This window comes from Mucor velutinosus (assembly GCF_035048745.1).
Source record: "Mucor velutinosus strain NIH1002 chromosome Unknown tig00001542, whole genome shotgun sequence".
NCBI classification, from domain to species: Eukaryota; Fungi; Mucoromycota; class Mucoromycetes; order Mucorales; family Mucoraceae; genus Mucor; species Mucor velutinosus.
In genome coordinates, this window is record NW_027041924.1 from 1,280,982 (window position 1) to 1,296,584 (window position 15,603).

General features: G+C 39.2%; 4 protein-coding genes across 4 annotated transcripts; 3 read left to right on the forward strand and 1 right to left on the reverse strand.

The window, feature by feature from the left end:
• Window positions 1–1,814: 1,814 nt before the first annotated feature.
• Window positions 1,815–2,507, forward strand: ATC70_005101 (uncharacterized protein; the record flags this gene model as incomplete). Its single annotated transcript, XM_064824399.1, has 1 exon — window positions 1,815–2,507. The coding sequence occupies one exon, from the start codon at window positions 1,815–1,817 to the stop codon at window positions 2,505–2,507; it is 693 nt and encodes a 230-aa protein (XP_064677335.1).
• Window positions 2,508–10,098: 7,591 nt separating this feature from the next.
• ATC70_005102 (uncharacterized protein) lies at window positions 10,099–11,850 on the forward strand (the record flags this gene model as incomplete). The annotated part of the gene is made up of 1 exon (XM_064824400.1): window positions 10,099–11,850. The coding sequence occupies one exon, from the start codon at window positions 10,099–10,101 to the stop codon at window positions 11,848–11,850; it is 1,752 nt and encodes a 583-aa protein (XP_064677336.1).
• A 367-nt stretch (window positions 11,851–12,217) lies between these two features.
• Window positions 12,218–13,386, forward strand: TMA22 (Translation machinery-associated protein 22; the record flags this gene model as incomplete). Its single annotated transcript, XM_064824401.1, has 4 exons — window positions 12,218–12,328; window positions 12,393–12,582; window positions 12,639–12,765; window positions 12,831–13,386. The coding sequence occupies 4 exons, from the start codon at window positions 12,218–12,220 to the stop codon at window positions 13,384–13,386; spliced, it is 984 nt and encodes a 327-aa protein (XP_064677337.1).
• Window positions 13,387–13,490: 104 nt separating this feature from the next.
• Window positions 13,491–14,551, reverse strand: ATC70_005104 (t-SNARE coiled-coil homology domain-containing protein; the record flags this gene model as incomplete). Its single annotated transcript, XM_064824402.1, has 4 exons — window positions 13,491–13,732; window positions 13,789–13,913; window positions 13,973–14,282; window positions 14,338–14,551. 4 exons carry the CDS (start codon window positions 14,549–14,551, stop codon window positions 13,491–13,493), a joined length of 891 nt encoding a protein of 296 aa, XP_064677338.1.
• Between the last annotated feature and the right edge of the window lie 1,052 nt (window positions 14,552–15,603).

Below are 15,603 nucleotides of genomic sequence, written 5' to 3' on the forward strand. Positions count from 1 at the left end.
AAGGGTGCTGAGGGAAATGCCTCCTCTTCTCCTCATGGCTCTGAGATAACCTTTTTTTTTTACTAATAATTGTTTAAAATCTACTTGATATACCAAAATTTTATCATATCCGATTTAAAATGTCTTTGGCGAGAGCTTGCAGGGCGACGCCGACATCGAGCATAGCGAGATAGAGCGACTTGTACTTTCTATACGATACCATGTGCCACTGTACCTACACTGTAATTCTGATGCTCGCGATGGTGATGATTTGCAGCTTTCTTTATATTCCATGCACCCCTTAAAAGGCTGTCCGATCACTTTAATAACTGATTGTGGATAAAACAATTGCTTTCACCCGAGAAGAAAAACGGGAATAAAATGTCGAGGAGGATGAGGACTAGAAGGAGAAGCAGGAGGAGGGGTAGCAATGTTTATTCAACAACCATAATATTTATACAAAACTTCAGGGGCCTCGAGAAAACGATGGACTAATTTGGATCATTTCTCGTCATTGAGCTGTATGCAAAAACAAAAGTGTGAATGGTATCATAGCTTACGTAGATCAGCTTGCTACATACTTTTGGTTGATTCGTACAACTCGTTTTTTGTATTGACATTTTGCTCTTTTATTGCGCGGTAATAACACGTGTAGCACGAGTTGTTATTGCATCGACACATTGATATGCTATCTCTCTGGGGTATCCATAGTATTCGATGGTATAAAGTCTCAATAACAAATAAGTCTGTATAGAAGCTTATGGAAAGTATCTCAACGTATAGATGCTATATGGCGTTGGCTCGCGAGTGACGAGAATATGATGTATATACACAACCTTCTTATTAGTTTCGTTTTTTTTTTTGCAACATTTTGTATATATAAAGGCACATATCTCTTTCACTTTACTCTTTTCTTTATCGTTATTATTTATTTATTTATTTATTTATTTTTCGTCCATGTACTTACATTTCACAAATCATTTATACATTTCGATATATACAAATCAAGCATGAATTATCCCCGCCCTCCTTGATGAACTTTATGATATTGAACTTTGCTACATGAATAGATCACTCCATTGCGTTGTAACTAAAAGTAAGTGAATAGCTTATGGTCATTGAATAACTTGCCCCTATTTACATTTCTTCTCTTTTTCCCTTGTTGTGCACTAGAACAATAGAGTCAAATGTAGATTTTGCTCCTGACGATATTTGAACTAGTAGATACTGTTTCATTTGTATTATTTGAAATGGAAGAAAAAAGAAGGAAAGTTCATGATTACTTAGTTTGGGTGGGACAATCAAGGAGCCTTTTTTGTCTAAGGAGTGCACTATTTATATAAGCAAAAGTGGGGGACAAGAGAGGCGATATTGCATGAATACTTGCTATCGATCTTGAAGTGGAATCACAGATCGAGACAAGTGCGTTTGTTTGTTTATTAGAATCTTATATTTAAGACGATTTTGGCAGTGCAAGGCACAGCCGATCAAACTAAATCAAGTCAATAGGATGAGATACACAAGGGGGTGTATTGGCTCAAAATCATGTCTCCTCTCCCCCCTCAAAAAGCGCCCCTTCCTCTCTTCCCTCTCTGACAAAACAAACACAAATATGTTCCATCTTTCCTGCTCTGTTCTTTCCCAAATGTAAATATGTTCTCATAATGCGAATTGAATCCCCCGCCTCCACCCCCAATATGAGATGCATTTTTTTTAGTGCAACAATAATCAAAAGTATAAATTTGTTTAATGATCTGTAAGATTACAACGCCATCCTTCTTTTCTTTTTGCTTCTCACTCATTTTCTCTCTCTCTCTCTCTGAACCATCTTCAATATGTCGTCCATCTTTTACCAATCTCACGCCCAATCATTCCCTAGGAAGAAATCCCCCTCTTCCTCTTCCTCCTCGTCTTCAGAAAACAGTAGACGAAGATACAAATGTCCCATGTGCTCAAAATCATTCTTCCGTCTCGAACACTGCACAAGACATATAAGGATCCACACGGGCGAGAAACCGCATCACTGTACGCATTTAGGCTGCAACAAGAGGTTCTCCCGCTCAGATGAATTGATCCGTCATGTAAGAACCCATGAACCTCTGTATGACACTGATCAAGAACAAGATGTCCATATGGTGGAACACCAATCTGCCATGTCACACCAAATCAGATACCATCCCTCTTCCGTTGCCGACTTCAGTCAGTCTCAGTTTCTGCACAGAACACCTCATCACCCATCAAACCATATCAAGCTGCCTCCCTTGAGATCCTTCCCTCCTGTAAAGCCACAACCACTTGAATGCAATGTTTATCAGGATAAACCGGTTGTTTCTTTGTGTCTTAAGCCCATGCAATCTCTTTTTGAATACAAAAAATTGTTTATGGATAGTAGCAATCAGACCTATACTAGCCGCACTTGTGCTGCCTCTATACCTCAATTCGCACAACATCAACATCACCAGCAATTCAAACCTGCACTAGCAGACAAGCCAGAGCCTTTGCCATCCATCCGCTCACTATTATTATAAGATTCTAAGCTTTTTTTTTCCTTTTTTATTATTTTTTTGCTTCCCATGCGTACATACATTGCACAAAATTACAAACACATACAGTAAATTATACCCCTTCTCCCTTTCCCCTTCTTTTGTACCGTTACATATATAAATATACATCTACATGTCGTCCTTCCTTTTTACATAAATGAATAAATTCATACATCTATAATATCGAACTGAATAGCCGTTAATGATATATAGTATGTGTCTGTGATCATTCAAGTGTAGGCACAATTGGAAAGAGGGAGGAGCTGGATGTTTCCCTATTGAATCTGTTGTATTCACATAAACAAGTTTGTATTAACTCTAACAAGATTCAGGGAGAAAGATAGAGGTAGCAGATAAATGTAGACCATTTTTGAGAAATACAATATCCACTGATAATGTACAAACAATAAGAATCCCTTTCTTGACCAATTTCCCTACTATCTTTATATATATATGTATATTTTGTTTATTGACTGAACCGCGTACACTATGAGTAATAGAGCAGAGTGAAGAGGCGGGTGCAATTGAGATAAAGACATAAGAAAATATATATAAAAAAATACTACCTATTACCTATATTTATCAATAAATGCAATTCCACCATTTTTGACTTGGCTTCTACAAAATGGTGATTATATCAACTGATTTTTTCATGGGTTTTAGCACTTTTAGCAAAATGGATTTGTTTGTTTTGTATGTCTTCACTATCCCCCAATTCCGAATGTACTTGTGTGAAGCACATGGCCTGAATTTAGTTGCCAAACAACGGACAAGAGCTCTGTATACACATACATTCAACATTGCCACAAATAGACAAATAGACAAATAGACAATATGCTTAGTTGCTCATGTTTGTACACATACAAATGCCCCGCTCAATAAGGATACACCCAGATTTGAAAACAGTGCGTTTACAGGCCTATAACTATCGAGAAAAAATCTTAGGGGGAGGGGTACAAAGGGGTAAGTGTGAGACATTTTACGGACACAAGGCACTAGAAAATAAAGGAGTTGATTTTATTTATGGCATTTCTCTATCAAGCAAATACCCAATTACTACTTATTAAAAAAACAAGGGATTTGGGCGTATCAATGTACATGAGAAAAAAATTGTGCTTTGCATTCGATTCTAATTTTTCCATGTTTTGGAAGCTAAATGTACTTGCATACATACATGAGAACTTTCCGATTCAAATCTTTGAAATTTCCGCTTTGAATAAATTAAAGCCACTACACAACCCTACATACATACCTAAAGCGTCTTATCGATGTGCTTACAAATGTTCGTAACGCCCAATTCATGTCTAGGAATAAAAAAAAAAAGCTAGATCTGAGCCAACTACTTTTGTCATTATTTTTGATTTCTTGGATCTTGCGCATGTAAAAAGACACAGCTGACGCTGAGAAATCAGGAAAAGTAAGGTATTACATGTATCTGACAAGGTCAAAGGTCAGCATACACCACAGAAGATAGTCGTTCTTGTTTGTCATTGACCTGTTTTCCAGGAGACTACTAATGGAAGCAGATACTAACTTGATTCACAGATTTGATACTATAGATATCAACAGAGAAGTTGACTTTACACGATATATGATCACATTGACGCCAAGTACATGCATCTTCTAGCAGCATTAAATTCCGTTTAGTGCTACATATTGTAGTAGTCTACGCAACAGCGATATGGAAAGCAGTGTATATCCTGTATTAGAGAAGGTGTACAATGTTGCCTCCTTCCCTTCTTCTACCCAGACAACCCCAGTTTACCCCTCACCCATCCCCTTGATCATAGATCTATAAAGATGCCCCGAGGACATTTCATGTCCTAAAATTAAACCTACTATTTTGCACATACGAACATTGGTGGAATATCATGATTTCTGATTAGATAGGTACGCTAGATACTATCACCACCAAAAAAAAAAAAAAAAACATTCGGTCTGCAGCATGTACTTTTGAGCTAGCAGCAAAAGGAAATACGCTCATGCCACTACATGTATTTCTGCGTTTGTAGACATAGAAGCAAAATATAAGCAGGTGTATTTTGGAGGCAAAATCAGATAATAGCAACTAATCACTCTACTAACTTTATCTCTCGTCGTTTTTGAGTTCATTTGTATCCTTCAAACCACACGATTAGTGCTGAGTTTTTGTTTCTATCAAAATATAGATGCTTCTTTTGTAGTACTCCAATTTGAACGATATGTATACAGTTTGAAGACGGATTTGCTTTGAAAAAAGCTTAGCACGTGAGTTAAACGACATTATTGTACATTGTAGGGATGTGATTTTTAAACGAGGAGAATATGTATATCTTCAACTGGAAGACTTCCTAGAGCTCAACATAGTAAGCTACAGTCATCTGATCTTCGAAACATAACACATCAACATGTCAACTATCTATAGATATTTTGAAAGCAGCAACTTATTGAGAAGGCTACGGCACACTATGAAATCAAGGTCGACGACATATTCGGCTGGGCTAACACCCTTGAGCTGCCATTTAAATAGTACCGACAGATCCGGATGTTGCTAACTGCGAAGATCATTTCTCAGTTCACACAAAGATCACATCAGATCGTAACCTTTTATGACATGAAACTGAATCAGTGACAATCCCAATTATGGCATGTTCAAGACAGTATACTGGATCTATTATTCTATCACCCGGATCATTCCATTTAATACTACCTTAGCCTCGCTTCAGTTGTTCTGTTTCGAATAATATATAGACCCTATTATTTCTAATATAATAAATATATCCCTCACCAGATTAATTTTACATTCTTTTATCTAAATAATATATTTCTTTTGAGGCAGTCGATCAAAAACATTACGGCAGTAATCGAAAAATAACGCAAATCCTGTGTGTACCTGAACTTACCTCCTTCCAAAAGAATAAAAAAAAAAAACCCATTTCCTGTCCTGTATGTACATTTAGTAGACTACCAGAGCATCACATGCCAGTCCATAGCAAAAATACAGTGCCGTTGCCTAGAATTGAATGTGTGGCATTGCCTATCAAAGCGGGAAGCCTTGATCTTTGTATCAAACCTCAATGAACAATTACATAATCATATATAAAGATGATACGACAGATGACTTTTTTTTTCGCTGTATGGAGATTGGGAAACAATTTATAAAAGTGAGAATTGGGTAATCCTTTTCAAAACTGATTATTGAGGTTGTATAGAATTGTCATGCGCTTCGGGTAATACTACTCTTCGTAGCTACCTTACAGCTTCAATTCAGGAGAGCCTGTTTTTCAGATATTTGAGGGGTTTCATGGGAAAACATGTACTTAAATAGTGAATTTACTAAAGAATATCCTCCACATAAAACTGTGTGATAAATGCCTGACCGAATAGTTGCATTCATCACTATCTTACTTTTGAATGAAGAACTTATATTGTATCCATTTGGTCATTCTTTTATTACAAAAACGAAACAGTTTTAATGACAAATCAATAGGAAATCAACTAGTTGTAGACCTTCGTTGTTTCAACCTCTTAACCAATCAGATTGCTTGAAAACTCCGCTGACCTAAAAAAAAATTTGCGAGGGTTTCCCTCTGTTTTGATGTGAGGCAAAATTTTAAGCGCCGCTATATAGCAATATAGCTGTTACTATCATCAAATTTCCCTCAGGTGCTAGAGCATGCCTTACTTACACCACCTAGCTTTAAATTCAGGCATTGAGACCCTCAATCATCACTAAAGTAAGTAGCGATAACCAAGTGGAGGCAGCCTATCGACCTCCTAGCCTCGGATAAAGTCTTGTTGAGCTTCAGGGATAGGCACATCCACACAACGTAAAAAAGGGTATGCTTCAAAGAAACATAATAATATAAAAAGAATGGAGAAAAGAACATGCTACAATACTATAGGAGTATAGTAGTATATGTAGGCAAAGAAAAAAGAAGGATACTCACACGCAATGAGTCAAAGAAAAGCATAACAAATACAGAATCAAAGATGTTCGCAACAGCTCGTTGTTGTTGCAACAAAAATGCATATATGAGCATCATGCATGGCAGTAATAGTCGGATGTAAAGCAAAACAAACGCACACAACTGCAAAAGCAACAGTGGCATTATAAGTTTGCAATATAACATAATGACTAATGTTCTTTCATGTGAAGCCACAGAGGAAGCACCACCAGCAAAAGAAAAAAAAAAGAAAAAAGCGCAGCAAGGCAAACATCATGAATGCATTATCACGAAAAAGGAAGCAATGATATAAGCGTTCAAAGAAGTTTTATATCATTGCGACCAGAAGAAAGAAGATACCACTTACCACAGCCACAGATAGACCAGATGAGTATAGACAATCACCTGAGACAGACCGGAGAACAAGCATGCACCAAATACAGTAGACCAGGAAAGATCAGATTAGTGGCAGCAACACCAGCACCATAGAAAAACTAAAGAACGAATGCCATCAGCAGAGAGCAGACAAACGCCAAAGAAGTTACTTAACACTTATTACCACCATAGATAGACCATACGAGTGTAGGCAATCACTGAAGACAGACCAGAGAACAAGCATGCACCAAACATAGTAAACCAGAGAAGACCAGATTAGCGGCAGCAACGCCAACACCATAGAAAAACCAAAGAATGAACGATACCAGAGACCAAACGAAGACCAAAGAAGCAATCACCAGACATGATAAACCAAAGAAGCTGACAGCAGAGATAGTAGAGAAGTAATGGCAGTAGCACTCACGTCAAACAGACAAAAAGAATTATCAAAGTCCAATAAACAAACTCAATTAGTGTTAATTCTACGCCTTTCAGTGCTCGTTATCGAATGGTACCTAGCATATTCCACGTCAAAAAAAGCAGTATCAAGTTCTTCCAACGGTACAAGACAGAGTTATTGGAAGCTAGAGTGTTATTATCAAACAAACAGTTTCCAAAACGACCATGGTTTGACGCAGAACGCGTTTTGCAAAAAGGGTAAAAATGGCGGCAGGGAAAAAAGAGAGAGCACCCTATCCGACGTCACGACCAGTAGATTTAGTCTCAGTCTTGTACCGTAGCAGCCGTAATTGCGGTAGTTTAATTTGAAATTATGCAGTGGTATTTTCGTGTTCAAACTTGACTTGATTTCACATCCTTCGAACGTTTTTGCTAAATTCGACTATGAAAACTATCGTTGTCACACCCAACTTTCTAATACATCTCGAGAGGACTAAAGAAACCGCATCGAATGGTGCTGATTACTTTCAGCTCTCAGAGCAAAAATAATGAGCAATTTCCAAAAATATAAAGACAGGTTTTCTGTAAATATGTCAAAATCTAGCATATAACAGTCTCATAAAAACAGTTCCCAGTGCTGCATTCCATCTTTACGATCAATTTAATATAATATGTATTATAGAAAAAGTCTTCATTTTTGGGGTAAAAAACGCGATCATTTGATTTTCAAGAATTTTCCCTTGCTAGTACTCATGAAAATCCTCATATTTTCATGGATTTGAAATGACCCATAAAATTTTGAGATAAAGCATCAGTAAGTAAAGTGTATCAAAGGAGAGCGATTTGGCCCTATTCTGGCCGTCTACAACTCTCTTCATTCCACAAAACAACAACAAAATAAATTGTTGTATACGAATAACGTGTCGAACCCATCTTTTATTCATAAAGTATACCATGTATCATAGTGAAGAGATCCTAGATCCTAGATAAGAAACTTGCACATAAAGTTGTAGTTCGTTGCCTGTTGTTCCACAAAGAAGAACTTTGCCCAGCAGCGCCACGAGGAGGTTTATCTACACGCATGCTGCGAAGTAGTTGTTTGATCTTATAGCCTTCTTACCACAATAACTATAAAGTGGCACTATACCGGCAAGTCCTAAGGCTTGGAGAAAATACACAGCTCCTCCTAACTCTACATGATTGTTTAAACTGTAGACGGTTGCTGTGAAAGAATAACTAAACAAGCACATTGAGCGGAGAGGCCGCAAGTCCATTGAATGGAGAGCAACCAGGCCACAGTGACCTAGGATAGCATTTCTTTGCCGTATACAAAGAGCATCGCAATGCAAGCAACTAGGTGGTATGCTAACCAAATGTTCGTCAAGAAGAATCTTGGTATACGTGGTAGATCAATTTCTTTGATAAGCTCTCAATAGAGATTTCAAGCAAAAGGCAGCTGCTCTTGAGCATGATATATGTAGAACGGAAAACCCCTTTTCGTTTCAGATGTACCTCTATCAATTGCTTGAAGAATAAACATTCCAAGGTGAGAAGTGTGAGCGAAAGCTTTTGATTTCATATCGAATAGACACGCTCATCAATTCTTCCTTGAAGATAAAGACCTTGTCCAGCAAAGCCTCAACAAGAGTCATTGTTCATCCGATACATTATTCTTTAATCATATCCTTGAAGAATAGATTCATGCCAAATACACTGTTAATGAGCTGTTTGATGTTTTTTTTGCGCCAAATGCTTGACCCAAGCCCAATAAGGTAGTAATCAACAGATAAAGACCAATAAATCCTGTATTTTTCTGGTAAGCAAAGCGGATTTGATTATACCCCAAACTCATGTCATGTCTGAAGAGTATTTACAAATGAGTTGGAGCAAAGTATGCATAACAGCTCATTTGAAATTGCTCTTTCCGCAAGCATTAGAAAGAATTTTTAGGAGAAAGCTTGGCATCTATGGTATATAGAGCAAGCATTTCTAATAATTACATACATTTGAAAAACTCGCTTTTCACAAGCCAAGCAATGATGCATGGCCTCAGTTAATAAACCGTGTCTGCGAACAGCCAATATACTAAGGATTACAGTGTTTTCACACGTGTGTGATTACTGCATGGATCAAAAATGTTGTTGTAACATTTGCATTGCTCCTTGCAGCAACATGAAGGGTCTTTGCTATAATATTTTGCATACGAAACAACAAGAGCTCTTTTGCAATCTAGAGTGCTATATGTTTCCCTACGTCAATGTAATAAGCACTGGCCAAGACATTTAAAACAGGAAATTTGCAAGCTCTATTTGCAACCATGGCAGCCATTAATCTCCTGTCGCTTGTACACTGTGAGGCGCGCAATTATTCTCGGACAGACAAAGTCCTATGGCCAATTTTTGATGCAATGCAACTCATCGCACACACTCTTCAAAACTCTACCCAAGGGTGAAATACAGCATCAAAAATTAAACATCCATGTGAGTGGCGTATTCTGTAACAATCGATAAAATGGTGCTACACATCTACTGTATAAGAAACGATCCGTGCATCATCTAAAAATACACATTGTTACTGTAACTGAAAGCACCGTGTAACGACTGGCTCTTGATGCAGTACCAAGAATGAGTCTGTGTTCCATGCAAACGTGTCCAGTCATTCTACCGCTTGAATGACGATTTTGCAATCATTGTAAATAGACACTAGTGTAGATCTAAGGAACCGTAGTACCCGACATCGTGATGGCAGTGTGTCAGCAATGCCAACTACGGTCAAACAGATGCAAAAAAAAAAAAAACTATAAATTGGAAACAGGTTTGCTCCCTTTCTTTTTCTTCTTCTTCCTTACATCACCCATCATACCTCCACTGTAAGAAATGTACTCATACCCTCAATACCATCCTGACTTTTATGAAAATCAAGGACATTGGGAGGAATTTCATCATCCATTGTCGCCCAATCAATATGAAATGTACGATGAAAATGATTACTACTATCCAGAACCTATTAACAACAAGAGACACGGGCAATACGATACTAGCCTCCGCAGAAAACCAGGCACAATGGATGAGTACTTCACGCAGCACCCTCTCACACCCAATAGATATGCAGATACTTACTACCCAGCCCCTGACTATTATTACTACGAACCAGCAGAAGACGAGACTAATGATATTTACTATTACCACCAAAGTCCTCATCATCGCCACGGGGCAAGATCAGCATCACCATCAAAAAGGAAAGACCGAAATATACAGCACTCTCGGCTTCGCCATAAAAGTTCTCTCAAGAAGAGTGAAGCGTGGATACAGCCAACTCCTTTTGTTAATCCACAACCCATGATACTAGATCCCATGATGAACTTACAGCAGCAGCAGCAGCAACAGCAGCAGCAGCAGATTCTAGGCATTTGTACTACAGATGCAATGATGCCCGTAATTCCAAACAATTTTGGGTTAATGCCCCAAGCACCCATGATCAACCATACACAACCTTATTTCATGCCATTGCCATCAGCGAGTGCCAATTACCCACCCTCATTTGCATTTCATCATCCACAACAGCAGCAGGCCATGCTTTCATTTGTACAGCCTATGCCACCTCCACTTTTATTGAATGATTTGTTTAATACCTTGAGCATCCAAGACAACAGCAACAAGAGCAAGGCAGTCAATGAAACAGATCAAACAGGGACCACGAACGCAAATCAAGAGTCATCGCCAGCACAGCAAGAACAGCAGCCAAAGACCACACCATCCACACCCATGGCACGGCCTATGCAAGTACCCCTACAACGCAGAAGATCCATGATGGAAACTGTACTCTCCTCATTTTCCCTTTTAGGGGACAATCAAAGTAGTACTAATCTCGCTCACAAATCATGGGATCCATCCACTTATGTGTCATTGAACGAAGCACTGAGACTTGGCACTACTAGTAAAGCAAATGATACTGATGCCAAGAATGACAGTGCCATATCCAGCAGCTTATCACCACGCTCAGTTGGCTCTGCTCCATCCGCAGTAGCAGCATCCAGCACCAAAAATGAAGAAGGTGGTAGCACCGCACTCTCTAGACGGGATTCGTTGAAATTGTCGCAAAAGATGAATGCATTACAAAGCCGACATTACATCTGGTGTTACAAACCGCAGAATGAAGAAGCTGCTTTATGGGCCGCATTTGATGTGAAGAATCAACGGAAATTAGATCATCATTATGCCAAGCTTACATCAAAGAAGCAGCAAATGATCCAACAGCAGCAGCAGCAGCAACAGCAGCAGAAAGAGAATGACAATGATCCAGCGACAGTAGTAGCAGCAGACACGACAGCAACGACGTCGTTCTTACCAGATGATGTGATCACTTTGAGCAAGCAATCGCAGCTATGCGGCCCCGTGATAGTGTCGCTGAATAAGGCTACGGCATGGTGCTTTGACAATGATTCATCATTTTCGTTTGGCTCCAGTGGACAAAAGCATATCTTACTGGACATTGCATGTCTACCTAGTCAGCAAAATCGATTTGTCGTGTCAAATCAACTGGTGTCCAAAGATCCGGTAGTAAGAAGATCAAAATCAGTGGATGGCGGATTGGCCACTAAATTTATAAATTCTGTTTTCAAACGGTAAATTCTACTTGTTCCTGTAATTTCAATAAAATGTAATATACCACATCACTCAGCATGCTGAATACTCTCTGGAAAATAAAACAACCTCTTTGAAATGACGTATTTATTAGTGAAAAATTGTATCAATGGTAAGGTAGATCAAAGAAACCCCCTTTAGACAGATGACTGATAAACTCCACCACACATGGATCTTCTGCCTTTCAATAAGGCAGGCAGGAACATCCACAGATTCTAGCATGATCTTTCACGGTGACGGCCTTTGATAGGTTTCAGCGATACCATCTGAAGACTATATAAAACGAGGAAAAAAGAGCAACGCGCGCTCCCCTTTCTTTACGCTATATACACGCATTACCAAGATATAAACCATGTCTGCATTCACTAGAGAAGTACAAAAGAAGTTTGATGCTGCCAAGGAGAATAAAGATTTAGTCTCGTACGAGACAACTGAAATTGAGAAGGAATCAGGAGGTATGAACGTAAGTATTATTGTTGGAGCTATGCATGAAGGGAGGGCCAAAAGAGAGCTCACCAGCAACGTAGTTTATCCTTTCTTTGGTTCCTGCCCTTGCTGAGAAGGCCAAGGCCAAGCAAGACAAGAAGGAGGGTGAGGAGAAGCACAATCCTTTCTTGAACCCCAATCCTGCCTTGGTCGTCAAGGAACTCGATAACCACATGATTCTCTTGAACAAGTTTTCCGTGACTCCCTGCCATTTGCTCATTGTGACCAAAGGTAAGTCGTCATCCTATATAGCTAGCATTAGCACACTCACCATCGATTATTTCTAGAATTCAAAAAGCAAACTGATCCTATTTTGCCGGATGAGCTTTATGAAGCATTCAAAACCATCAAGGATTTCGGTTCCTCTCAACCAACACTTGCATTCTATAACTGTGGACCCAACTCGGGTGCTAGGTAAGGGACAGAGGCAGAGACAGTGAGGCCAAGCCAATCAAGCACATACTGACAACTTGGATTAGCCAAGGACACAAGCATATTCAAGTGATCCCATTGAACCGTGATTACGAATTCCAACCTCCTCTCAAGCAGCTCTTTGACGAAATCTACGACCGTCAAATTGGCCAAATCTACGCCATCAACAAACTCCCCTTTGTCCATGTCATCATTGGACTCGATAACAACATAATCCGTGCCGCCAAGGACAGAGAATCCCTCACCAACTACTTGGCTCAAATGTTCTTTGGTATCTTGGATGCCATGTTTCAGCAATTGCGTGAAAACTCGCTTCCTCTCGACACATCTTACAACTTTTTGATGACCCAAGATTTCATGATGTTGGTGCCTCGTTCCAAGGAAACTGCTACCATTGAACACAAGGGCAAGCAATTTGAGTTCTCCATCAATTCATTAGGGTTCTCTGGTTCCATCTTGTGCAAGACGGAGGAAGAGTTGGAGGCACTGAAGGCACAGGAGAATTTAATGGATATGTTGACTCAAGTGGGTGTTGCATGGAGCCCGGATTCAGAGAAATACGATGCTGAAAGACAACTCGCTGAAGCTGCTGAATTGGTTTAAATAGCCAATTGTACTATCATTACTCCCCCCCTCTCTCTCTCTCTCTTCACTTACACATTTTCCATGCCATTTTCATTTCTACATAGAGTCAAATAAATTTATTTTCAAGAACCCAAACGAACGCCTTGGCCAGGGAATTGGTTTTGTGTATTGTTGTTTGTACTGGAGGAGGGACGAATGGGTGTGTTGGCATTGGTAGGCATGAAAATGGGTAAATAGCTATTGCCAGCCGAGTCGATCGAAACAAAGTTGTGTGATCTAGTAAAGAATTGCAGCCAGCTCTTGGACTCGTATTCATTAAACTTGTCTTCAGAAGGCACCAGGAAGCCAAGCTTTCCTTTGGCATCTATACACAAGCAGTAGATGAGTGGCTGTGGTCGGGATAGATCAAGTCGTACTTACAGAGGAAGCCAACAATGGCAGCACTGATATTGAGAAACACAGAAGCATCTTGCACCAAAAAGATAAAGAAAATAAACACGAGCACAGGCCACATCTTCTTTGGCATGCGAATAGCACCAGCAATCCTAAAGAAATGTATGGCTTCAGTCTCTTAAAATCCTCTCCAAATGCTCGTCTGTCTTACATTCTATCCTGCTGATCCTCTTCATCTTCCAAGTATGACCAAAAGACCAATCCAACGACCCAACCTGCCATTCCTCGACAATCCCAGACAAACAGTATATGTGTGTTTAGTTTACCAGCTGTGATGGATGCCATGACTAAAGAGTAGACAATACCCGGGATGATGGTGAACAAGACGAGCAGAATCCATAAGAATCGCAGTGAGCCCTGCTTTTTCTCCAGCTTGTACAGCTCAGGAAGTAACCAGATATCGATGATGAACAACTGGATGAAGCTATTTGTTGCAAATGGATACAATACAAGCCTGTAGACTAGTACGCGTTGTCATTTAGTATGGAATTCTGTAGAGACATAGCATTTACGTACCTTGAAAACTAACGGCATTCAGTGATATCAAGGAGGAAATATCGAATTGCAAGCTCAACAGAGGAAATACAATTCTATCGAGGATACAAATGATGATGGGAGTGTATAGCGCGATTTTAGTTACGGGCGGAATGGTGGTAAGGTACTGTTTGACATGATCTAGGAATGTTGACAGCGTATTATTGTAAGGTCTTGATGTAGAATTCTGTTCCATTGTTGTAAAAGCAAAAGAAACCCTTTCAGTCAATTGATGCAAATTTATATATTTGTGTTGTCTCGGCCAATGGTATTTGCTAGCCCATTTTTGCGCCACACACACACACGTATTTAGCTTTTAATTTAGCATATCTCTCTATTCTTAAACCTTGCATCTCTTTATTCTTTGATCTTACTGCTATAAAGTCTCTAGCATGAATCTAGGGCGAGAAGAAGCTATTTCCTCCTTTTGGTAAAATACACAGCACATCTTTGGCCCTTTGCCAAACCACAACAAAGCATGAAATATACCTCAATACCTGTGGATCTTTGAGTGCCCGCCTCATACAGACTCCAAACACAAGCTAGACAACAACGAAGCAAGTAGCTGTTTCTCAAATACAAATGGTCAAAAACAGACATGGCATTGTGCAAAATGCAAGCAGGAAAAGACCTAAAGCCATACACACCCACTATTACATGCCATCTTGTGAGGTACCACTGGATTATGCAAATGGTTTAGGGTCTTTGATTTACTTGGAAATTATTGACCGTACAGCACGTTGTTTCGAAAACATGAGATGAAGAGCAGGATGGGGTAATAAAAGTCATCGTCAATAACATGATGAAGGAGAAACTTCGTTGATATTGCAACCATCTTTTATTTTACATATACATCATTCACACGTTTTATACCGTTGATATCGCATTGATTTTTTTTTTACAGTCTTATATCTTTCACTAATCGACACTCTTTTTCTATACCCTTGACAATGGATAAACGCTTTACTACTATATATCATCATGAACTGACATAAAAATTAACCTAGATCAGCCAGCATACCATCCATGTCCAAATGAATTGAGAGCTCTCTTCCAAAATATCCTCATCACATGCCGACATAGGTTGTCAGACAGTGCCAATAGTCTTTTTTTCATGAATCAATGAAACACGTACTGCTTACATGCCATGTTGAAATGCTGAAAATCATGATTAGAAAGCTGCGATTGCATATGTATATTTTGATGGTAAGCCAGGCTGGTGAACCTCATTAATCAGCATCCCAATCA